We start from the raw sequence: 24,642 nt of genomic DNA, 5'->3' as shown, positions 1-24,642 counted from the left end.
GCACTCTGTTGACTTGTATTAGAGCTGGCAACACCGGGATTGCCTGTTTACTTGCGCGTCTCTTCTGCTGGCTCCAAGTATTGCGAGTTTATCAGGTTTTCTTCCTGCCCCTGCAGGAGTGCTGTGTGCCCTGGGTTCTGGAAATGCTCCTGCACAATGGTTTTGCATTTGCTTCTGCCAGAGCCCCAGGAGTTTTACAATTTTTATGTTAAATTTCTTGGCTTGAAAATACCACTTGAGGATAGTATATATTTGGATCTCACATTGTACAGGCATGGGGTTTTGATTTCTCACAGGAAACCCTTCCCCTCCCCCTCTGACCACCACCATCCAGAGCTCTGGGAAGACAAAAAGCTTCCTTGTGGCTTCCCTAGGCTGGTGGGGCTCTTGCTTCCAGCTCCTTGCTTCTGATGGGCCCAAGGCCATGTCTCCTGTATCTGTGAAGATGTTAAACCTCCAGCCTCAACCTCACCCTGTAAATGGTCAGTATTCCCCTTTGAGTAAGTGGGGAGAGACAGGTCTGTTACAGCCTGGTTGGCCATATTGTTAAAGGTTGAATTCCTAGTTATAAGTAATCAGTTACTACAAAACCACTGCAGTGGAGACTTAGCTTAATTTTAAGTGTTTGATTTATAAACGAATTCAAGTCAAATATACAAAAATTTGAGTATATACTATAGGCAAGATTTCATGCTGGGCGTCTAATATCCTGTCTTCTGAGTACTAATGGGCTTTATACTCAATATTAATTACTTCTTGACAAGAAATTTTGTTGAATTTATGACAGAAGAGATCTTAAATGGCTGCTGAATTTATGAAGTAAATGATCCTATTCCTATTTAGGGAAAAAATGACATTTGTATATGTAGAGAATTACTCAAAGTAGAGATCTATCCAGATCCAAATGTATACTTTGGTTTTACAAGCTAACAATGATACATATTTGCATTTGAGGTCATGTCAGATGAGGTTAACTTGGTTATATGAGAGTATGTCTTAAAAATGGAGTTGGCATTCTAATCAAATGAAGTCCTTCTAATTTAAATAATGTATTTTATTCCCTATGCCTATCAATCATTTTCTCTCCCAGAAAGTCAAACCAGTTTTTGCACTATTGATTTGCAAAACTTACATGACATAAACATTATGTGACAGAAGTTGTTTGTTACTAAGAGAGAGGATATCACCTCACAGAAACTTGTCATCTGGAAATAGGGGAAGTCACACAAAGTAATTTTGTTTGTATCATGGCTTTTTCACTGTTGGCTACATTTGTGACAGCTGATTTCATATTAAATATTAACAGAATTTTGTTTATGCTCGAATGTGCTACAGTAGGATGTAGATTTTACTCAGAACCTTTCTGGTTACAAAGTGTATCATTCCAGTAAATTATACACTTGTGACCCAGTTATAAAGACCATAGATATTATGTATCTAAGAAAATTGGGCTACCACTTTGGTGTCAAAATTTTGAAGTTTTATTTTACCCTTGAATCCTATAAAGTTACTGTTTTTGGAGATCAGAAGTGGTAAGTTATTGGGAATTTCATTTGGTACAAACTAATAGAAACAGTTGTTATCAACAGGCATGGCTTTAGGAAATCATGGATATTAATATAAATTGTGTGATTATAATGAATAAGCTTTGGAAACAGCTAATTGATTGCTGGAAAGAGTTGTTGGACTTTTGATAGAGGAAGCAAATTAGAGTTTATATTCCTCATTCTCAAGAACACTAATACAATGAAAAAAGTCGGTATGTTGATTTATGTTTCTTGCAGTGGCATAAAAAGTCTTATTAGTAAATTTTTATGTAATTGTAGTGACATATATTTTCAAAAAGCCTAACTGAATTGAGTTGAATCTTTCACGTTTGTGGTGTGCGTCTACGGTTTGTTTTGTTTTGATACTACTTTTCAATATATGACTATACCCGTGAGACAGGCTCTTGCTGAAGTTTTGGTCACTGTGTCATCAGCGCTATGAGTGCACATTGTCAGTTGTTTAAACATTGTTGAATCCACTGTGGCCTGGCAAGAAGCATCTGGGAGCCAGACTTTTCCTGTGGACACATGCCAAGTAGTGTATTGTATTTCTTCACTGAAGTGAACTATACTGAGATAATTTTTCTTCTTGAGTTTTTTAAATTTAGAAATTATTTTCCAAGCTAGGGGAAGATCATATGATAAAACTGTTTATAACTACCTGAATTCTATAATAGCTGGTCAAGAATTACTTTTATTTAGTTAGAGTAGGTATAAGTAAGTCATTCAGTTAAACTACATTCAGATAGTTACCATTATTCTCCTAATTAGACCATTCTAGAAGGTTCACCTGTCATTTCATGTATTCTCTTTAAATCAGTGATTTACTCTAAGGAAGGACAAATAGACATTGAATGTGCCCCTTTAGGTACTATAGATGGGCATGCCGTTAAATTTACATGTTTGATTGTGGTTTTTAATTAGATAGAAATAAACCCTAAATTGCATTCTTAATATATATAATTATACCATAACATCAGTCTTAACTAAAAATTATCAGGAAAAGTTTGTAAAAGGTCATATTTAACTTTAAAGAAATATCTGAGTAGTTGTGGATTGGGGATGAGAAAACAAGAATACGTTGTCACACTGGAAAATAGGCTAGGGGTTATTAGTCTTGGAGCACAGACACTGCCTGGACTCTAGGCTCCTAAGGTGACAGGGATTTCTCTTTCCAGAATGGATAAGGTTATTTCATCTGCTACCCTGGGACGCTGTTGCGTGAGATCTTAAAAAAGTAAGATCTGGTTTGTCCACCATGTACATTAAAAATACCCTGGCTCTTCTACACAAGAGCAGACATTTTGTTTATGTTGGCCTTACGTTTGCAATCTCAATAAGAGACACTTTGCAAATGAGAGTTCATCCGTACCTTTAGGGTCCCAAAACAGAGCAAGTGTGTTGTTTTTTTAAGCTCAAATTTTTATTCTTATGTACTTTGAAGAACATCAAGTACTGTTTTGCAGGAACGAACATCAAGAGCTCCAACAGATGAACTTTGTGTGCCTAACCTCCCCTTTTTTCCCCTACAGGTTCTACCTTGCTTCTTTTGGCAACTCCTCTCTATAGAAATATTTTAGTTTTACAAGATCTCTCATTTTCTAGGCCCTGTAACATATTTTATCATAAATTTGTGTGTCAAAAAAATACCTCTCACCTTAGAATTGAAAATGCTTTAAAAACATAATTCTGAAAGTCTCTGTATAGTCCCTCATAGGTACATGGAAATTTGTATTTTGAGAATGCCATTCTTTTGTACTATGTAAAGTGTTTTTAATTTGCTGCATTTTTCATGTCTTATCGCAGTCAGATCTAGTGAGGAACTGTAGCTGTTTTATTCAGGATTAATCAATCTTCTTGGGCTCCTGGCTAGGACAGAAGCTGCTCCCGGCTCTGCTTGCTTCAGGGCTTGGCCTTATTCTGTTTTCTCATCATATTCGGTCTCTGAGAGGGAGGTGATGGGAGATGATTTTTCCATTTGCAAGCTGCCTTCCAACTGAAAGGAAGATGGAGGGGGCGAAAGCCAAGCTTTTCACTTTCTGTGGCCATTACAAACGTGACTCTTCTCCTCTTTTTCAGCAGTGTACACTATTTTTCAAGGAAAGTTTTTTTTTTTTTAGACTGTCAGAATTAGCCAAGTTATTTTGTCATTGAAGAGTGTTAAAAGTAAGAATATATGTCTATCTGATATCGTGAATATTAACTTTCTCATAAGTTGAATGTTATGGCAATATGTTAAAGTGCTGTTTAATTAACAAATAAGTGATCTATGCAAGGTCTTACATTGAATGAGAAGAAAAAGTGTAGTGCTTCTGAACTTGGGCTCTGGAGGAAGACTGCCTGGATCCAAATCCTGACACTACTTCTTATAGCTGTGTTTTGCTGAGCAAGTTACTTAAATGTTTCTATGCCTGTGTTTCTTCATCTGAAAATGGGAATAACAGCAATACCTTCCTCATAGGGTTTTGAGGATTGAGTAAGATTTCACTGTATAGTGTCATGGCTAGCATGGTGCTTAGTACACAGTACATTCTTAGATTATCATGATAATCACTGTTGTTAAAAATCTTCTATGCACTGGGCATTCAACTTTTTCATTCTCACAATAATTATCTAAAGTAGATTTTGTATTTCTGTTTTCCAGATTGAAAATTGAGGCTCAGAGAGTTTAATTAGCTTGTCTAAGTTTATACAGCTGGTGAAAGAGGATAATGTGAACTTCAGGAATATGAATTTTATTTGCATTTCTGTAGTTCCATTGTATCTTTTGGGATTAATATGGGATTAATTTCTGATTTCATTATGATTGATTTTATTAATTATATTATTATTTAGTATTATTTAGTGAAGTATGCCTATATTTAGAAGTTTAAAAGGCAAGTGATATTTGAAGACAAAGGACGGGGGGATTGAGAGTGACTCTCTTCCCACCCTCTCAGCTTCTTATGTCTGGGACACAAAGAGCCAGGGATCAGGATAGTTAGGTTTTTTTTTAGTACTTAGCAACAAGGAATATTCAACTAAGAATAACTGACACTGAGAATATGGAGAGGGCAGAAAAGCAATAAACAGTCATTACCATTGCCTCTTTTTCTTTCTACTATTTGATATAGTTTAAGTGTGGAAGTAACATATTTAAAAATGAGTGAGACTGAAGGACATAGGAAATAAATAGTGAAACTGCTGCTATACCCAGATTTAATTGTGGAAAAAATTAGACAAAAGCAGTTGTCATCTTAGAATACATCATAGCCAGTGAGGAAAAAAACTGGACTCCGCCAGACATGTTTGCCTAGACTTTAGGAAGGCAGATTTCAGAAAACTCAGAGAAAGAATAGGCACAATGTATGGTATTAAAGACAAGTGTTTTAAAATACCATTTAATATCAAAGGATCTCAATGGGGAAAAAAAAGGGAGAGAAACTAAAATATATCATTGTGCTAGAATCTATCCAATGAATGTAACTTTTAAAGAGACATATATTAGCCATTGAAATGGCCAAATAACCAAAGAAAATATGAAAATAGCTGAAATTTATAAATTATGCTAAAGACAACAAAAGGTGTATAATTGCTATCTGGTTTTGTTTGCTTTTGAAATTATTAGGGGCAATAATTCAAAGAAAACAATTTAGTTTTTATTTTATTTGCTCCCTTCTGTCAAGAATTATCCTCCAACTGATAAGATTGGTAAGAGGTAACAGAAGCCCAGGATGGGCAAAGAGATTCTAATAGAACACCCAGCTAACCCAAATCCGTTTAGTTTTTATTCAACAAATTTTCATGGAAAACAGTTTTTTGTTCTAGCCCCCCCATGTTAGGCTGTTGTAATGTAAATATACCCTTGGGGAGTTCACACTTGGAGGCAAGTAGACTAGTGGACAAATATTTATAATACTCTGTACTAACTAAGGCTGTGAGAGCAGAAAGCGGGGAGTGGCCAGCTGCCTGGAGGGATTTGGGAAAAGCATCCTAAGTTGGGGGACATTTGAGCCCTGTCTTCAGGATGAGTAGAATTTAATTTGTCTTCTGACTCAGATAAGACTTTGAGGTGGACTCCAGAGAAACTACTAAAATAAGGTGTCCAAGAGAGACTTTTATGCCATAAAGAAGATGAAATAATGATTCTAGAGTAGAACCCAACATGGGTTCAAGGAAATGACAGACATATAACAAAGACAATACCTTCAGTGAGGCATTTGGCCAGAATTCTTATGAAATATTTATGGATATAAAGACCATTGGATAACTGACTATACAACAGTGCCCAAAGGGTGTTGACCAATTGATTTTGTGATCACCTTAGGGCTTAGTTCTCAGAATTGTCATACTGTCATGTTCATGAATGCCTTGGGTAGATATATACAGGCTATGCTCTCAATAGACCAAAATCGTGGATCAAATCTAACAGGATGAAGTATGATAGAATATCATACTTGCCCCAAAAATCTAGTTGCCCAAGTATGAGAAAGAAAAGACTTTGCCCCACAGAAAATGGGAAGAACACGGGATTTTGGTCAACAGCTCAATATGAGTCAACAGTAATTTGATCCAATCCTCAGATTGTGTGCTTTGGGAGTATAAAATAATTATCAAGCAGTGTTCTGGGTTAGCAAGATAACAGTATTTTCATGTTGTGGATCAACAATATTTAGATTTTTAATTAAAACTACCCTAGAAAGTACAGGGCAGCAATTCTCACACTTTTTAATCCCAGGAGGCCTTTTCTGTTTGTCTGGGGTTTTTTGTTTGTTTGTTTGTTTGTTGTGGTGGTGGGTTTTTCTTTTTCTTGGCTCTCCCGCACGGCCTGTGGCATCGAACCCAAGCCCTCTGCAATCAGGAGCCCTTTTCAATCTTCAGAATTATTGAGGACTCCCAATTATTGAGGACTCTTTTGTTTATGTGGGTTATGCCTCTTAATATTTAGTGTGTTAGAAATTAAAACTGAGAAATATTAAAAATATTAATTAATTTAAAAGTCACAATGATAAACCCACTACATGTGAACATAAATAACATTTTTTTAGAAAAATAGATATACTTTTCCAAAATATGAGTGAGGAGTGGCATGGTTTACATATTTTCAGATCTCTTGAATGTGTATCTTTTTTTTTTTCTTTTATTTATTTTTGGCTGAATTGTGTCTCCGTTACTGTGCGTGGTCTTTCTCTAGTTGCAGCGAGCGGGGGCTACTCTTCGTTGTGGCACGCGGGCTTCTCATTGCTGTGGCCTCTCTTGCTGCAGAGCACGGGGCACGGGCTCAGTTGCTCCGCGGCATGTGGGATCCCCCCAGGCCACGGCTCGAACCCGGTCCCCTGCATTGGCAGGTGGACTCCCAACCACTGCGCCACCAGGGAAGCCCTTGAATGTGTATCTTAACAGGAGACATTTAGACTCTCATATCTGCTTCTGCCTTTACTCTGTTGTTATATGTTGTTTAGTTTAAGTACAGTCAGCATGTGAAGAAAATCCAGCCTCATACACATATGTACTAATAGGAAAAGGAAGTATTTTAATAATCCTTGCAGGTAATGGTGGATATTCTTCTTTGATACTGTACCCAAACTTGACAAGTGTTAGTTAAAGGCTAGTTGCAATGTGGAATCCAAAACCATATCAATGAACTTTCCATACAGTATTACAGCAAAATTCAGGAGACCGTCTTGTACTTTGAATGGATGTTTTACCCATGCATGCTTTTGTAACATCATGCATTGGTCAGTTGGAAAATATTGATTCATTACATTATGTAGAACTTCTAAATATTGACACAGTTATGGTACAATTAAAACATCACATTCATTAATATCAGCACTGATCTCATTAGAAAAGTCCTTAAATGCTGAGGAGTTATCAAGCTTATATCCTAAGATGTAAGTTTCTAAAATTCTAATTTTTGCTTGAAAGCTTAAATTTTATCATGGGCAATAAATGTCAGTTGTTCTTGTTAAAATAACAAGTTCACTTAATTCATTTTTGAGAAAATGTCTGCCAGATTCTTAAGTCTGAGTAACCATAGTTTGTCAGTCATTCATTCAAGTAAAAATGGTGTTCCATGAAAAAAGCAGCTAGTTCAGTTTACCACTCAATCTCCCACACACCTGGAGCCGCAGCGGCTATGCTTTATGCATTCTTCTGATTTTGTCTCACAGAATATTAAAGAGACAGGTATTCAAGGTTGTTTAAATGAAAATAGTAATTTGTCATCAAGGACACTCTTAGGTGAAACTGGCTTGTTTGTTTTTAATGCTACTGCAGGGCAGTGAAGAATACAGTGACAGTTTGGTGCCACTGTGTTGGTTTACGCTGAAGTGTCAGCAGTTTACCCGTCATTGCTCTGCAGCATCAGTGCAAATGTTAACACAATGAAAAAGGCAAATATCTTAATTTTATTATGAAAATAGTTTTGACCTCATAGACCCTCTATGCCCCGAAAGGGTCTTGGAAACCACTGCTGGTATAAGGGATTATAGAACCAATAAGTCAAATGGGTGATGGTTCCTCTTAGGGGCCTGTGATTTTTCTTTCTTTGACTGTTGAGTGAGGTTAAGGTGCACCGCACGTGAAGAGGCTGAGTGTATTTGCATAAGCAGGCATCGGAAACAGAGTCAAAGCCTATAACAAATGAGCTCTGCATTTGTAGATCTGCCTTTTTCCTAAGGCTATGGTAGACAGTTCCTTATAAAACAGCCATGTTACAATTAAATGATCTTATCACCAACTTATGTATATTAGGTAGTATTTTTTACAGAATGAAACTTAAACCAAAATCTAAGATGAAATATTTTACTTTCTAAAAATGGGATGGATTCAAAATAGTTTACAATGAAATACATATACATTTGGGATATTCTTATTAAAAGTGAGAATAAAGAAAAACCAGAAACTGAATAAGGGTTGTCTAGAAGGAGATGTTAATAGTGTTTATGGATAGGTCTTCTGTGAGGGAAAATTTTTTTTCTTTTTTGCTTATCTCTATTTTCTGGCTTCCAGCAATGAACAGATACTGCTTTTGTAACAAGAAAAATAAGAAAAAAGTTTAATTTAAATTGAAAAAAGAACTTACATGTAGCAAAGTATAATTGTACCAGAAACCCAGAGCCAGGTAGAGGTTACTATAACTGAGAAATAATTTAATTTTAAAATTACAGAATTTATTATACACTTTAATTAAAAAGCTGAGAATTTGAGCTTTGTGAAATAGTTAGAAGAATGTCATATTATAGCATACACTGACTAGAATACACTGGGGCAAGGCGGAGTCACATTTCATAATTTCCCCATGTCTAGTATTCTTTAGGAGTGGGATCATTTGCAGACTCACAGTTGCTTCTGACTGATGGAATCTGGCCTAGTAAAACCTTATTTTTAAATCTATTTTTTAATTTTTTTGCGGTACACGGGACTCTCACTGTTGTGGCCTCTCCCGTTGCGGAGCACGGGCTCCGGACACGCAGGCTCAGCGGCCATGGCTCAAGGGCCCAGCCGCTCCACAGCACGTGGGACCTTCCCGGACCGGGGCACGAACCCGTGTCCCCTGCATCGGCAGGCAGACTCCCAACCACTGTGCCACCAGGGAAGCCCGTAAAACCTTATTTTTAACCTATGTGCTTTCTTTGCCTGCCATCGTTGCCTGTAGATGATCAAGTGTATGTAAGACTGCTCCTGCTACTTAATAGAGAAGTACATCTAGAGTAGCAGAAATGTCTGCAGTGCATGTTGCATAGAAGGCAGTGCAGGGAGAGAAGAGCAGGGTGGAAGTGCCATGACCTTGGTCCAGTCATTCAGCACCCCAGTTCAGTTCCCCTTTAATGAAAGAAGGAAGTTGAACTGGATGATAGCTAAGGTGTCTTTCCCTTCTAAGACTTCTCCCAATTCTGTCAAATGAGATCCTTGCTTGAATTTGAGTTTTTTCCCAACATCCCAGCCATGATGTTAACAAGTTTAATGTCTGTGAAAAATCATTATTTTTGCATTCTCATGTTTGTGTATAAATTATGAATTTTAATATTATAGTACAGAAATTCACTGTGTTCTAAAGGCATTTCTTTTTGCAGTGATAACCTTTTCATATTAAACCCTGTAAGAATAGAATGTCCAGGTTGAAAATTAGCTTGTATGATTGAACAACTATTGCTTATTTTATTGCCTTTTATATCACATTAACCTTCTCAGTTGCTAAATTAATAAGTTGTTGCAAAACACCCAGCTCCTCAGGTAGTGAACTTGATACTGCATGCTAATTGTGCTTTTTTTTTTTCCCCTGAGAAATCTGATTCTCTCATTGTCTTCTCCAAATCCTGTTCAAAGTGCTATGGGATAGACATTATTCTTTCTGCTTTACAGAGAAGACACTGAGAATTAGAAACAGTGTCGAGGTTGCATGAGTAACTAGACCTTTAACAATAGGACTCGGTTTGCCTAATTTCCAGGAGAGTAAACGTGACTGCCATTTCAGGTATCTTTCTTTCTTTTCATTTTGAAGTTAGCATAATACTAAAAGGCACATGCTTATATCTTTATAAAAATGTATCTTTTATTGCTATAAACTATATGTCAGGCTATTAAATAGATAGAAGAAACCTTTAGAAGTGCCATATTTTAAGTTCCCAGTAGTCCAGGATTTATAGGCCGTTAAGGAACTCACTTTTCTTCATTGTCATAATTTTGAATTCCCTCACCCATATCCCTTTGACTTTACTCTTCCACTTCTCTAACCCTTCCACCAGCTTCAGAGCTTGCCCCAGGTGTTGAGAGAGAAGAGGAGGTGAGGTACCATTTGTATAAATCCTTCCTGTGTTTCTCCCTCTTTTTCATCTTACTGCTAGGACTAGCTGGAGGTGTCCTCAGTTCCCTATCCCGTCTGTTCCATCTCCTCCTGCTCAGGGGCATCTTGCTTGCGACTCCCTGGAGCCTGAACCCTTGATGAAATGTGAAGGATAGTCTGTTGTTCTGAAATGTAGGTGAACCTCTTTCAGATCTTTGTGTGTAGAAAGGCTCCTCTTTACCATCTCCATTTAGCCGTGTTTTCCTTATTGAAATAAAGTGAGAAGGTAAAGCTGACTGGCCTCAGAAATAAATCCGTTTTCAATTATGAGTTGCATTAGAGACCTTTACAAACTATCAAATACTGTGTGCTGGCTTTAGGGGCAGTTGAGTGTGTAGAACATTAAAGGTGGGGAAGGAGGAAAGGAGAAGATGCACGTTTGGGACAACCAGACGGGAAATTCTGTTTCTAAATCGTCGCTGAAAGGATTGCTTAACCTAAGACGTACCTCAAATACAGTGCTATGGTAGGATAGAACCTACCCACTTATGTGAAAATGTTTTCCAAGTCCACAGACAGCCAATATTCACGAGAAATTTTAGCAAAAACTGTATCTATAAACTGAAAATCAAGGAAATGGCACCATGGCTTAGAGCTGGGGCTTCAGTGACAGATGTGAAAGTTTAAATCCCAGCTCTTGTTCTAACTGGCTGTGTGATTCTGGACTAATTATTCAAGCTCTGTAAATGTCACTTTTGCGTCCATAAAGAGGAAAAAAGTTCCTGTTATCACCTCATAGAATTGTTATGAGGATTTAGTTACATAATGGATATAAATGCATATAGTGTGAACATTGAAGCAACACTTATTAACGTTTCTTGAGATAAATATATAGTCTCATAATCAGATGAAGCCTGGGCAGGTAGAGATCTAAACCCAAGATTTATTTCAGAGCATAACTTTTGATTCTGTGTTTTATTCTTTTTAAAATTACATTGTAATTCAGGAGAGCTGTTTTCTGAAGGTGTTTAGTGAGAAAGGTAATCATCGTGTGAGTCAAGGATTTTCTCGTGTTGTCGTCCTCTTCTCCCTGGAAGACATGATAATATCAGTCCTCGGCCATGATGTGAACTTCACACATCCTGTTTTGGTGCTAACAAGTTGTCTTTAGCCTTTTCCAAGCAATGTCAGCTACACATGTCAGTTGCTTATCACTTTTGTGTTTTCGGTTATTTATCCTTAAAAAAGAATGTTAGTAAGTCAGAAATAGCCATTTTGTAAAAACTGCATAGCTAGACAGATCTTTGATCCTTATTAGGGTAATAATCCATCTGTTATGGAACTGGATCAATTTGTAAATTAAATTGATTAATCTAGCAGGGAAAAAGAAAGGTCTTGACTTTTCCCACAGGAAGCATTTCCTCAAATGGTAGTCATTCTAAAAAAATCTGGGAAGACTCAATTTTCTGCTATTCTTTTTCTCTTTGCTCAACTCAGAAAAAAGGCTTAATATGTATCCAAAAAAGAGTGAAAGTAGAGTTCAAGCTTTTAGATTCTCTAGGGTCTGGTTGTTCCTGGAGGTCTCATATTTTTGATGTTTAATGGTTAAAAGGGTTTAATGTTAAAAACCTTTCAATGACTATAAGAACATTTTTAATACTCATTGGTTAGTTTAGTAAATGTATAACTATGCTTGAGTTATCTTCTGCAATTAGTTCACTTTATTGTTATTTTCATCTTGTATGATCAAAAAAAAAATCTCCCGATGATTCTCCTAACAATGTGTGATTGGAATAATAACTTCACATTGTTGAAGAGTTTTGTGCTGCAGCTGAGAGGCATGTAAATACAAGCTGCTTGTTTGCAAGAAGCTTCCAGATTTGCAATATGATTGCTATGGAAACCACATAATGAAAACCTTATAACCATCTGTATGGTTTGATGGATTTTATTGCATAGCTGAGCTGTTTTTGTTTACTGTTATTAAAATGTTGAATGGAATATATTAACCCACACACATTGACTATTTGAGGTATTAATTAGTATCGTATAATGACATCATGCCTCAACCTCCAAATAAAATAAACCTAAATAAAACAACATGTGTATGTTTCTAATATATTGTGAAGGTGATTATTGCCTAGAATTTTGGTCACTTGTCCTTATATATATATATATATATTTTTTTGAATGATGTGGAGAGGTTTGCTCTGTTAGTAAATGAATATAGTAGTAGGATTTATTTTCATGATTTTGGAATCCATTTGTTCACCTAGTATTTATTGAACATCTCCCTTGTACCAGAGTCTATTCAAGATTCAGGTTGAGTTCTTTTCTTCCTAAGATTAAAAAAGCACACACCAAATTTGATTTTGTTGTCTTTTATATGGAAGCTGTTTGTACTGTTAGCCCGAGATAAAATGGGTTGTTTTACTATTGTTAAGAAAAATTGATATTTGAAACACAGAAGGCTTTGACCTAAAGATAGCAGTTCTAGGTTTGAAAAGGAGAAAGGAAGTGTTTTTAATGAGCATCTTATCCTCTAAAATACTTCTTATTAAGCATCTCACATGGATTTCAATTTGGATACTTCACAGTAAATATTTTTAATATCATTCTGATAGTTTAAGAATACATTGTGCATATAATAGGTACTTAAAATTTAATAAAATAATAAAATTCTTAGTAATAAATTCTAAATTCATTGACAACTTTGCCAAGAATGGAGTTTTTCCCACTTAATTCTTGTAATTATTATTATTATTATTAATTTTTTTTTTTTTTTTTTTTTTTTTTTTGCGGTACGCGGGCCTCTCACTGTTGTGGCTTCTCCCGTTGCGGAGCACAGGCTCCGGACGCGCAGGCGCAGCGGCCATGGCTCACGGGTGCAGCTGCTCCGCGGCATGTGGGATCTTCCCAGACCGGGGCACGAACCCGTGTCCCCTGCATCGGCAGGCTGACTCTCAACCACTGCACCACCAGGGGAGCCCCCTTGTAATTATTAATAGTTTTAATGATATTGACACTGACTTTGGGTGGTGAGACTAAATCCCATAGTCTCTTCTTAAGAGCCAGGAATAGTGCTTTCTATATTGTTGTGGTTAAAGCTTTTGACTTCAGGACAAGTGCCCTTAACTTTTTGAATTTACTTCTTACTATTGAATTTGTGACCAAATTGGAAGAGAGGGAGTGCTGGGGAAAGAGAAAGTATGAAAAGTAAAGAAAGCTTTCTCCTTCACCTCAAAAAAAATTAGTGATTTGTAAAACGAGTAGCTTGGACTAAATGACGGTAAATGTCCCTAATACCTTTAAAATTTGTATGAAAACACCCTATTGACCCATTTATGATAACTAGTCCTTGAGATTTAACATAAGTGAGATAATTGTTGAAGAGAAAAGAGACAGCATTTAGTATTAGACTTTTTATTAGGTCTTCTATGTATTCTTTACTATTTGACTGAACTATATTAAATTGCCAATATTATGTTTAACTTAATGTGTATAAAGTGCCAATGATTTCCAGCTGTTCCTTATATTGGAGCTTTCATTCTTTTGTTTGAATTGAGTTACAAAAATTTGAAACAGTTATAATTATCTTGTAAGTACAGTAACTCTCAAGCTTGACTGAAATGCTGGTTTTTATTAATCACCACTTTAAAATTTGCCTGAGACTTCTAAATTTACATCTGCATTCTTGACCTGTCTACCAAGCTTTCCAGTTGCCCCTGGCCATTTCCTCTGGGTTGCCCCACCAGTATATTAAATCTCCCGTATCAGAAACACAACCCCTTGAGTAGCTGATCTTGGCTATTCTCTTTTTAGTAATGATGTTCCCATTTCTCAGTTAACTAAGCTCAAAACCTGAGTCATCCTTGGTTGCTCATTCTTTTCCCATAGCCCTCCACATCCAGTCAGGCAGTTTGTCTATTCTAGTTCCTTTCCCTCTCATAACCATCTCCATTCCATTTCCTCCGCCCCTTCAGTTCAGGACTAACTTCCCCTTTAGCTAGACTAGGAGTGGTCTCTCTCCCCACACCCCTCATCTAGGCTGTCTGGGACAATGGGATGTGATAGTCATTCCTCAAGCAGTTTCAGTCCTGCCCTTTCTCGCCTCAGAAATTTTGGGGGACTCGTATTCCTCACCAAACATGTAAAAGTCTGAAGTCCATAGCAGGATGTCCACGGGTCTTCAACAGTTTGCCCAAATGACTAGCATTATCTCCCATCCTGCTCTTCTTCTACAAGAACAGCCCCCGCCTTTATTTATTTATTTTGTTTGACATGGACCATTTTAAAAATCTTTATTGAATTCATTACAATATGGCTTCTGGTTTTTTTCTACGTTTTGATTGTTTGGCTGTGAGGCATGTGGGATCTTAGCTCTCTGACCACGGATCGAACCAGCACCCCCTGCATTGGAAGGCGAAGCTTTAACCACCGGACTGCCAGGGAAGTCCCAAGAGAAACCACATTCTTTAGCCAAAATGAATATGCTCATGCCTCGTTCTTTTGTTCATGCCTTTCCTTGTCTGGAAACTTCCTCCTTCCCATCTCTCCTTATTCAGATTCTCTCCATCCCTCAGAGCCTTTATGGTATTTCCCCAGTTGGGTGGTTTCTCCTCTGCACTCCTTCAGTACCTTGTACCTCACAGGTCAGGTTTTATGCCCCTTATCCCACTTTCCTCTAGGTTCTGTCTTCTGTCCCCTCTAGGCTGTAACTTCCTGAAGGCAGAAGCTTCCTACTACCCTTGCCTTTCTGGTAGAACCTCTCTCTCTTACAGATAGTTAATGCTCAATGAAAATCCATGAGTTGAATTATTTAATAGTCATAATGACTGTGTTTGTATTTTTTGCATACTTTTCTTTAAAGTTGTTTATTTTCTTGGAATTACGATTCTTTTTGATCCCAGTTTTTCCTTGTCATGCCATTTTGTTCATATGTCCTGCCTTAAATATTTCTAAATTGTATATTAATCCTTAGGTGGGGCAAGTGGTCATGTAGTAAGTATTTCTTTGATGTAAAAGGATTAACTAGCCTATTGACTCTGTTTAAAAACCCTTCTTATTTAATCTCATCATTTTTCTTCCTATAACTTGGGAAAGGAGTGTGATGGGAGAGTGTAGAAATAATATGAAGATATATATGAATATATGCAGGATAAAGAACATGGATTTTGTCATCATAAACCTAAGTTTGAATAGCAAACATTGGAAGTTTCTTTACCTTTTTGAGTCTCAGTTTATTTCTCTGTAAAATGAGGATTTAAAATGGTTTACCTATGAAGTCTTAACATCTGCTGTAGTGTATGACACATAGTAGTTCCTCAGTATAATTTGGGGGGTATTACCTTGAAGGGTGAGGATGCTTCTAGTATCTTCCTGTGATGATCAATTGAGAAAACATGAAGTATCTGATGCTCAGTAAATGACTTCTAGGTTAACTGTATTTTATATCACACATTTTCTCTTTGCTCTGCTGTTGTTTTAGGGACCATGATTTTATCTGTGGTACTCATGCCACAGTATAATGTGGTCAATCCGTATAATGCCGGGTGTCATCTTACTGCATTTTTAGGGCTTTTCTGGATTTAAGATTATTCCAGATGAGTTTCTGTGAATATTTAAAACAAAATATGTGAAACGTTAGTACATACCTTAAATTTTATCAAGCCAACTGGTCAGGTTGCTATTTGGAAATAGCTAGAGGTTTCTTTGTTCAGCTTTAGATTATTGAAAGGGGGATGCGAATGTTGTGTGGTTTCATTCTTTGAAAAGGAATATTTATGTGTTATATACACTTTTAGTTTTGCTCTTAAGATTGGGTGAGTACTGTGTCTTTCTCCCTGAGGAAAGCCTTCAGTGTCCCATTTATGTTGTTTATTTACAGAAGAGGAAGAGGATGGAGCTCCGATGAAAGTGGAGGGGCAAAGGAAGATGAGTCAGGACAGCATTCACCACACCACAGGTAATGAGTTGTGCAGCTTTCTGGGAAAGCTTATTTTGGTTTTGTTCACTTTCCTTTTCGTCACTTTCTTACTGCTCTAAAGATGTGTCCTCAGCTCCCCGAGGTTGTCTCCTTGGGTCTGGACCTCTTATGGCTGATAAGCTTCTTAGACCCATTTAGGATGCATGAAAACCACTTGAGAAGGATTTATAAAGTAAGCCAATTTATACAAGGTATTCCTTTCTGAATTACTTTGTAACGACTCAATTAGCTTTCATTTCTGCGCAAAGGAGATTTAGTTGCATAAATTAGCTTATCATCATTGAGGAAGTGTCACTGCTAAAGGACAGTTTATAGATACAACATGCAGTTGCTGTCAAACCTATAAGAATGTAATATAGACATCTGTGTATACTTTGTGCTTGAGCAGAACAGACTTCTGCCATTCAGAGACTAACAGGGGACAACAAGTTGCCCAGGGGACTGGCAATGTAGACATCTCTGAAAAGGTCAACTTGACACAGGCTCTGACAATCGACCCACAGCTCTGTCTTCTTTGATAAAAATCAGATAAACTTAAGACCGCTAATTGATCTGCAGCCTGTTTAAATGTTGGCCATGCATATCTTCATTGCATATGATTAACACAGAAAGCAAATGAATTGGGTAAGAAATGCCAGAGTCCAGTGACAGCAGCTTAAAAATGGGAAGAGGACAGTGGTGGCCTGGAAGGCTAAGAAGGATATTCCCCTCATCCCTTTCCACTTGGCACGTGGCCCCAGCTACTAATTATGACTAAGACTGGAAAAATAATCGCACGTGCTGTGTACGGAATCACATGATAAAGGCAACTTTTCTTGCTGCTTGTTATTTCCAAATAGCAGGAGATAAACCGTATCTGTAGTGCAAGCATGAGGTTAGTTTTGATAAACCAGCAATTATTTTACACAGAGAGAAGAGAAGGACTGCCTTCTTATCAGGACTTTACACCTCTTCATAGCCACATGTCAGCTGGGGCAAGGTCTGCCATATCATCCCATGTCCTGCAAAGAGCTATAGTTGGGAGTCACCTCCCCTCTCTGATATGTCCATACATCACTCTTTCAAGCTGTCAGGGGCAGGGTGGTCAAGCAGTGTGTGTTCAGGAAGTAGCCTTCCCGAGTCCTTCCTACTGTGGCATGTAGAAAGGAAACAGAGGCCTGATTTCCGGACCTGGACAGGAAAGCAGGAGCAGGTTGCTGCAAAAGGTTTGGGTTTGCTTTTTTCAGAAGGGAAGTGAGGAACAAGTCATTAGATGCAGCTATAAACACCAAGGCTGAGCAAAGCCTTGAGGACAATGTTCACTGGCCATTTTAAATACATACGTTTTGTTATTATCATAAAGCTTCTGCCAAAAGCATGTCGTTTTCTTTTTTTTAAATTTCTGTGCAGGTATAGAAGGCGGACACATACAGATCTTCTTTCCACAAATATGAGTGTTTTGGCTTAAAACAATTGTGTTTTTCCAAAACCCTTTTAAAGTAACTATCTCCCAAATTTTTGCCTTTGAGGGAAGGAAGAACAAATCAGTTTTTCCTCAAAGGAATGCAATAAGGAGATCTACCTTTTCATGCAATTGCTATAAAGCGCTGCAATAATTCTTATCTTTAGTGACATGAAATTCTTTTCAAGCAACAGTTTTAATGCTTTTGCATACCAGTGACCTTTGCTCTCCCCAGGCTGTCAAAGATGTAACATTAGAAGTTTGTTTGCTGTGCAGGGCAGTGAGTTGACAAGGGTATTCCTATCTTGCTGAGCATCACATGATGTGAACTTCTAACCTTACTCAAGAATGTTATATTTTTCACATTGACTGATTTTACTAAAGGAAAAATTCTTTTTTCAGACTACTCTAATGTAAAATATGTAAGCAAAAACAAAATTAAGCATGTATTTCTTACAAGTTATTTCATGTTTAAGCTTATGTAGCTTGCATATATTTTTACATATAAAAAAATAAAGATTCCATTTGATTTTTTTGGACATTATACAAAATGCTTACCTTTCTAAAATAGTTTTTACACCTATAAGACTACCCAAGGAGAGATTCTCCATTATCTTATTATTGTGTTTTACCCATTGTCATCATGTTTTAAAAATCTTTTCATTTTTGCAAAAGTAAATATCTCCAATGTTTAGCTTGTACTTCCATAACAATTCTGTTATTCTTGCTCAGTGATCTGTTTTTGCATGTTTAACTTACAAAAGCAAATACATTGTTTAAATCTTTCACAAGCCAGCTAATTTAGAACGTTATTTTCTTTCTTTCTTTACCTTCTTTTTTAACCATATATGCTTCTTAGAACAGAGACATAATGAGATGTGGGTTTTTTTTGATAATTTTGAAAACAGATCACGATGTGGATAGAATAGGAAAATTAATTCATATAATAAAGACAACTAAACCGATTTAATTTGTATTCAGAATGTAAGCTTATCGGTGGTTTATGACATTATGCTCCATCCCATTTTTTTTGTTGTGTTTAAAAAACACATCTCACAGGGGTTATTTTTTCAGTGTATAAGTGAACAGTGTTAACTTCTGTGAACCCACAGTGCTTCCAAGGATATCGATGCATAATTTTTTGTGTATGTTTAAACACACTTAAAATTTAGAAAAGTAAACCAGAGGAGCTTGTGGCTCTCTGAGGAACAAGATAATTCTTAATTTTTATGTCTGGAATTCATTTTAAGAATTTTGACATTACTTTCCAAAGGAGACTAAGGCTAATAAACATAGACTGCCAGGTTTTCTCCCCCGTTGTGATTCTTCTACATCAGGGGTCTCTAACCCCTGGGCCTCGGACTGGTACCGGTCCGCAGCTTGTTAGGAACCGGGCCGCACAGCAGGAGGTGAGCGGTGGGCGAGCGAGCCAAGCTTCATGTGCCGCTCCCCATTGCTCGCGTTACCACCTGAACCATTCCCACGATCCCCCCAACCCCACGCTCCACCACCCACCGTCCGTGGAAAAATTGTCCTCCATGAAACCGGTCCCTGGTGCCAAAAAGGTTGGGGACCAATGTTCTACATCATAACTAATATTGCATGCTGAAATAGAATAGTCAGTTTGTGTGTACAGGTAGCCACGTGACATAAACAACTTACTATTCTTTAACAGGGCTCACATATGGGACACAGGAATGAGGTTGGTCTTTGGGTAACATCATCATCAAGATTGCAGAAAGCACAGTAGAAAATGCGTCTTGTTCCCAGGACTGCCAGATCGCTAGCTCTGTTGCCTTTTTACAGCAGTGAGATTTAATGAAATACCCATGATGCGCATCTAGGGAGAGATGCATCTTGCACACGGTTGGGGTCTCTCTTCCCCTCCTGTGATCCTGTAACTCCCATTAGTGTTAATGGGAGTTTCACTAAGCGCATCGAGGGGAGGAGAGACCCCCAAAGTGGTCAGGATTATGTGTTAGAAATCACCATATACTTTCCTCTTCCTTCTTCCCTCTCCCCTGTGTTTGAAAATCTACTGAATGAAAAACTATTGCGAGAGAATCTGAAAAAGGAAAGAGCAAGCAGCAGGCTGAACAGCTGCAGAACCCACTGGGATGCTCCAGCCAAGCCAAAACTTCTCTAGTTTTTAACCCAGGTTTTCTTTCTTCAGCCTTTTAGGATCAAGCCTAAGGCTGAGCAGCATGGGGAACACACAGGAGCCTCGACCGGGGAAACCAGCTCTTTAGATCCTTTTACCTCCTGGCCAGTGACTATGGGGGAGGGCCTTGTGTGTGAAATGACGTCATCCTCTCTTTGCTCTAATTCCTTGACTTTTAAACTGACGCTGACGGACTGCATGGGGCACAACATTTGACCCAGTTAGCAGTTGATTTAATCTGACTAGAATGTTTCAACTTCTAAATCCCTATTTGTCTAAATAAGTGGTTTTTAAAGGAAATCAGTCACTTTATTATTAAGTAATTTTTTTCTTAAAAAAATTTGACGATGTTTGGAGAAATCTGTCCAGCCAGAGTGCCCTCTAGTGTCCATTCATAGAGTTTCCATAATACATGCTTTGAGGGGAAAATGTAATGAAGGGTGGCCACAAGCATTGTTAGTTCTTGGTTGGATTCCCAGGCTTGTGTACATCCCTGCTAGCTTCTGTGATGAGTGTTCAAATGCTAGAGCGGGAAAGTCAATAAGGTGTCTGTCTCTCTGTCTCCCTCCCTCCTTCTATCTCTCCTTTCCCCCGTCCCCCCTCTTTTTTGGAGTTCTTAGAAAACAAGCGGAAAAACTTTAATAGGAGGATTGTCCTTGTTTATTTTCTTAAAAGTATAATGGAAAAGTCGCGTCTTACTTCTTAAATGTCAGACTCCAAATTATTCAGATTTTCTTTTTGGCTTTAAAAAAATGTTTCAGACACTAAAGAGAATTTTTAAAATTTCTAATAAACCTAACACTTTGAATAAATCACAAACTACGTGTAATAAGATGAACGCCCTCCTGACACGCTAATGTGACCGGTTGTGTTGGAATTGCCAAGGAGCCTGCTGTTTGAGAGCCACGTAACAAAACTAAGATGACAACCCTGATCCAGCATGTGTCTCCACAGTTATCCCCTCAGAATTCAAAGATGACATTCCAATGATGGAAGTTGTCAGCACGTGTATGTTCTGCCTGGTTAGTGAATACAGGGACATCTTATTGATATTGCTTGCATTCTTTTTGCATTAACTCATCAAAACTCAATTATCATGAAATTAAAAACAGGAAACAGTTCTCAGTGTAACAAAAGCAGCCAGTGTATTTAACTCTGTGCCGTGTTTCAGGCGACCCACATTGTATAAGTGACAAAGCATTTATTACCCGGTTTATTGTGGTATTATAGAGCGGAGAGTGCTAAATAATCAATCAGTTAATGGTCTGTATGGCAGTTTGAACACATCACATCCATTGTGCTTATGCTGTTAGAAGGATGAGCTGATAACTCCAGTGTATGTTGCATGTTTATTCAGAGCCTAATGTCCTAAACTAGGGCTGACAGAAATCTTGGAAAATGCAGCTTTAGCACTGGCAGTTTCAAAGTTGCTAAAATATTTTAGAAATAACTTTGAGAAGCTTTGGGTACAAAAGTCCCTAAAGATAAGAGCTGGAATTATCCTTTAGATTACCTTCATTTTATTCTCTTCCTTCAACCAGCTTTATGTTTTGAAAAAGTTTAAATTTAGGGACTTCCCTGGCGGTCCAGGGGTTAAGACTTCGCCTTCCAATGCAGGGGGTGCAGGTTCGATCCCTGGTCTGGGGAGTTAAGATCCCACATACCTCGTGACCAGAAAAACAAGACATAAAAAAAGCAGAAGCAATATTGTAACAAATTCAATAAAGACTTTAAAAATGGTCCATATCAAAGTATGTGTATATATATATATATATATATATATATATATATATATATATGTGCCATTGAGGCATTTTTTTTTGAAGTTTAAATTTCAAAAAGTTTTTTTGTTACCTTGTTTGGTTATATTTGTACCTTAGCTCCTTTATTATTATTATTTTTATGATGTGTCCTAAGTTCTGTACGGTGCTTATTTCACAACGTGTTTATCACATCTCATGGATATTGCTCATTATACAGGGAGGCTGACTCATCTTCAAAACATGTTGCAAGTGGGCTTAGGTTTGTTATAGAAAATAAGTGGGAAGTAACTTAGGTGCTGGTTTGAAGAAACATGTTCAATTACAAGTTTTAGGTAAAAACAAGAAAAGGAGAGAGGAAAGAAAAGACATTCAAAATTAGATCTTTTTGAAAATGGTCCTTAATTAGATGAGAGCAAGAAGTAGGATCCTTGTGTGGATGTTATAGTGTTCTTTGAATGAGGGCAGAATTTTTTTAGACTTTTGGTGGTTTGGAGTGGCCCTTTAATTGCTATTTGTTCATTTTTAAGTGAGGGGCCATTACATGAAAGATCTAACTCTTGTTTTCTCTATCTTCTTCCTAGGAGATAAAAGCACCGATTATGCTAATTTTTACCAGGGTTTGTGGGACTGCACAGGAGCTCTTTCTGATGAATTGTCATTTAAACGTGGTGATGTGATTTACATTCTTAGCAAGGTAAGCAGATACCCCAAAATGACAACTGTAAAGCATGAATACAAAGCTGCATTTTTATGCATTTGGATCTACAACACTAGGGAAAAAATGCCAACTGGAATTCTTCTAGGTCCTTGTTAACAATTGGGAGTTCACAATAATTATTTTGTCAAGTGAAATGTAATCAAATTTTAAACACAATCAGATAACAGGATTCAACTTAACAGTGTGTTTACCTATCACTTCAGCCTTTGGCTCACATCCACACACTGCCTTCTCCAGAAACAATATACTTATGTGAAAGTTAACATTGTAAGGTATTAGGTTATTTATTATGTTTTTCTTTCCTCTTCCTTTTTATTCTTCTGTGTGCTTATTCTGATTTTGTCTGCCATTCACTACTGGTAACACTGTGTTTATAGAACAAGTTTTTCATCTTTATGTAAATACATTGGGTGTTCCGACAATTTAAAAGCAATACTTTTCTATTCAGACAGGTTTAGGTAATTTTTTTAAAGTTTAACAGAATTGTATTTGTAAACATAATAGCAGAGTATATTGCTATGAACTCATCCTTATATGTACAAAATCATTGTTTCTGCCTCTTAAGATACTGGATTATTCAAAATGCTTCTGGCCTTACATCTAAAAGTCAAGATTCTTAATTGATTATACTTCTAATGACATGCCTGAGCTCCTTTAACTTTCATATTTTAACTTTGCCTACTGTAATATGGGGGTTAAAAAATATCTCCCTCAGTCTACTTCATGAGGCCACATTAGAAACAAATGATGTATGGAGACTATTTAACTATAAGTAAAGAAATGTTACATAAATCATAAGTCTAGGAGTTTAATGTGCTTTGTTGATTAGAGAAATATTTTGGAAAGATTATGACTTATTCAGAAAGATAATATGACTTATTAGATACAGAAGAGAATTTGGAAATAAGGTCACTTATTGAATTCAAACACTAGTTGACTGGTGCATAAAATCATACACAGAAAATCATAGAACATTTGAGTGAGAGATCTTAGGGCTCATCTATCTATCCTTGGTTTTACAGATGAGGGAATTTGGGTCAAGAAAGTGCCAGAGCCAGTACTTAACAAGGTGTTTTGACTCCCAGGTCAGAGCTTTCTGCTCTGTTTTTTTCTTATGCCTGTATCTGTCTTCCTTCCTTTTCCCTCTCTTCTTTCCCCCCTTCTTCCCCCCCCCTTCCCCCCCGCTTCTTTCCTTACTTGTATTTAACTTGTAACTGTCATAAAGTGCCTAAAATGTGCAAGGGCCCATTCTAGGCACCAGGAATCCAAAAAAAAAAAAAAAAAAAAGAGAGAGAGAGATAAGCCCTTGTAGATGGGAGGAAAATAGTAAGTAAATACAGCCTACTGTGATCATTGCTGGTTGAGGTGCCCAAATAAGACTTGTCCCTTATTTCTCAGTCCTCTGCTTGCTAGTGTATTTTTTTTTTTTTTTTAGAAAGATACAGTTCTTGGAAGCTATAGATTGCCATATCACAACTCTTGGATTAAGTCCATTGCAGAGCATTCAATAGTCCTGTGTTAAAATGACAGCTTTTTGAGTCAGTTACTTAATATAGAAAGCAAACTGATTAGTTTCAGTTCTTGAAAAGAAACTTTCTTGGAATCATTCCTCAAATTTACTTAGCTCACAGTTTCTTTCACCAATTTAGCTGCATAAAATTAAATTGTGTGTAAAATTGCATATAAAATTAAAAGGTTGATTAGCTTCCACTTGGAACTTCAGACTATAGGGATAAATGGCATGTAGCCAGTATGTTTGTATGGTAAAATATGAAACTTACAAAGCCCATGTGGGTTTGTTCTTGAAGCCTTCTTTATGAATCAAGTTGTCTTTGGTTTTTTTGGGGTTTTTTTTCAAGTTGTCTTTGTTGCTGAAAGCCTCAGAGTACCAGCCTCTGGGACAGGCTGTGGCGCAAGCAGCGTTCCCATAGGCTTGTCTTATTTCTGCCATTGCCTCAGAAAATCATTTTCTGTGAATATGAAATTGAAAGTACAATCATAGGTGTGTACCATATTTCTAGGATTCTGGGGGAAGTCATTCCTTTTCTCCCAAACCTGTTTTGTGATGATTGTAATTTTATATGTGAAGCCTGTCATAGAGCTAAGGGTGGTACTCCACCTCACAGGAAGAATATACTCCTATCTAAAATTTCTAAATGCTGTTATTTGGGTATGGGCTGCCTGAAAATACTTCCTTTATCAACCTTTCATAAGGTTTAAATTTCCACCGGCAGCATTTCATGAGAGGCCTTCTAGAGA

At 37.2% G+C, this 24,642-nt stretch overlaps 1 protein-coding gene across 1 annotated transcript in view; it reads left to right on the top strand.

Moving 5' to 3' along the window:
- The window catches only part of SKAP2 (src kinase associated phosphoprotein 2), a 150,150-nt gene that overhangs the window by 110,955 nt on the left and 14,553 nt on the right, over nucleotides 1–24,642 (top strand). The window contains exons 10-11 of the mRNA XM_082631828.1: nucleotides 16,202–16,279; nucleotides 22,247–22,359. Coding sequence (XP_082487954.1) covers nucleotides 16,202–16,279; nucleotides 22,247–22,359 — 191 coding nt within the window. The remainder of the gene's footprint in view (nucleotides 1–16,201; nucleotides 16,280–22,246; nucleotides 22,360–24,642) is intronic.

This window comes from Mesoplodon mirus (genome assembly GCF_964341445.2).
Source record: "Mesoplodon mirus genome assembly, chromosome: 9".
NCBI lineage: Eukaryota > Metazoa > Chordata > Mammalia > Artiodactyla > Ziphiidae > Mesoplodon > Mesoplodon mirus.
Note: the sequence above shows the minus strand (reverse complement) of the source record. Positions and strands in the feature narration are given on the sequence as shown.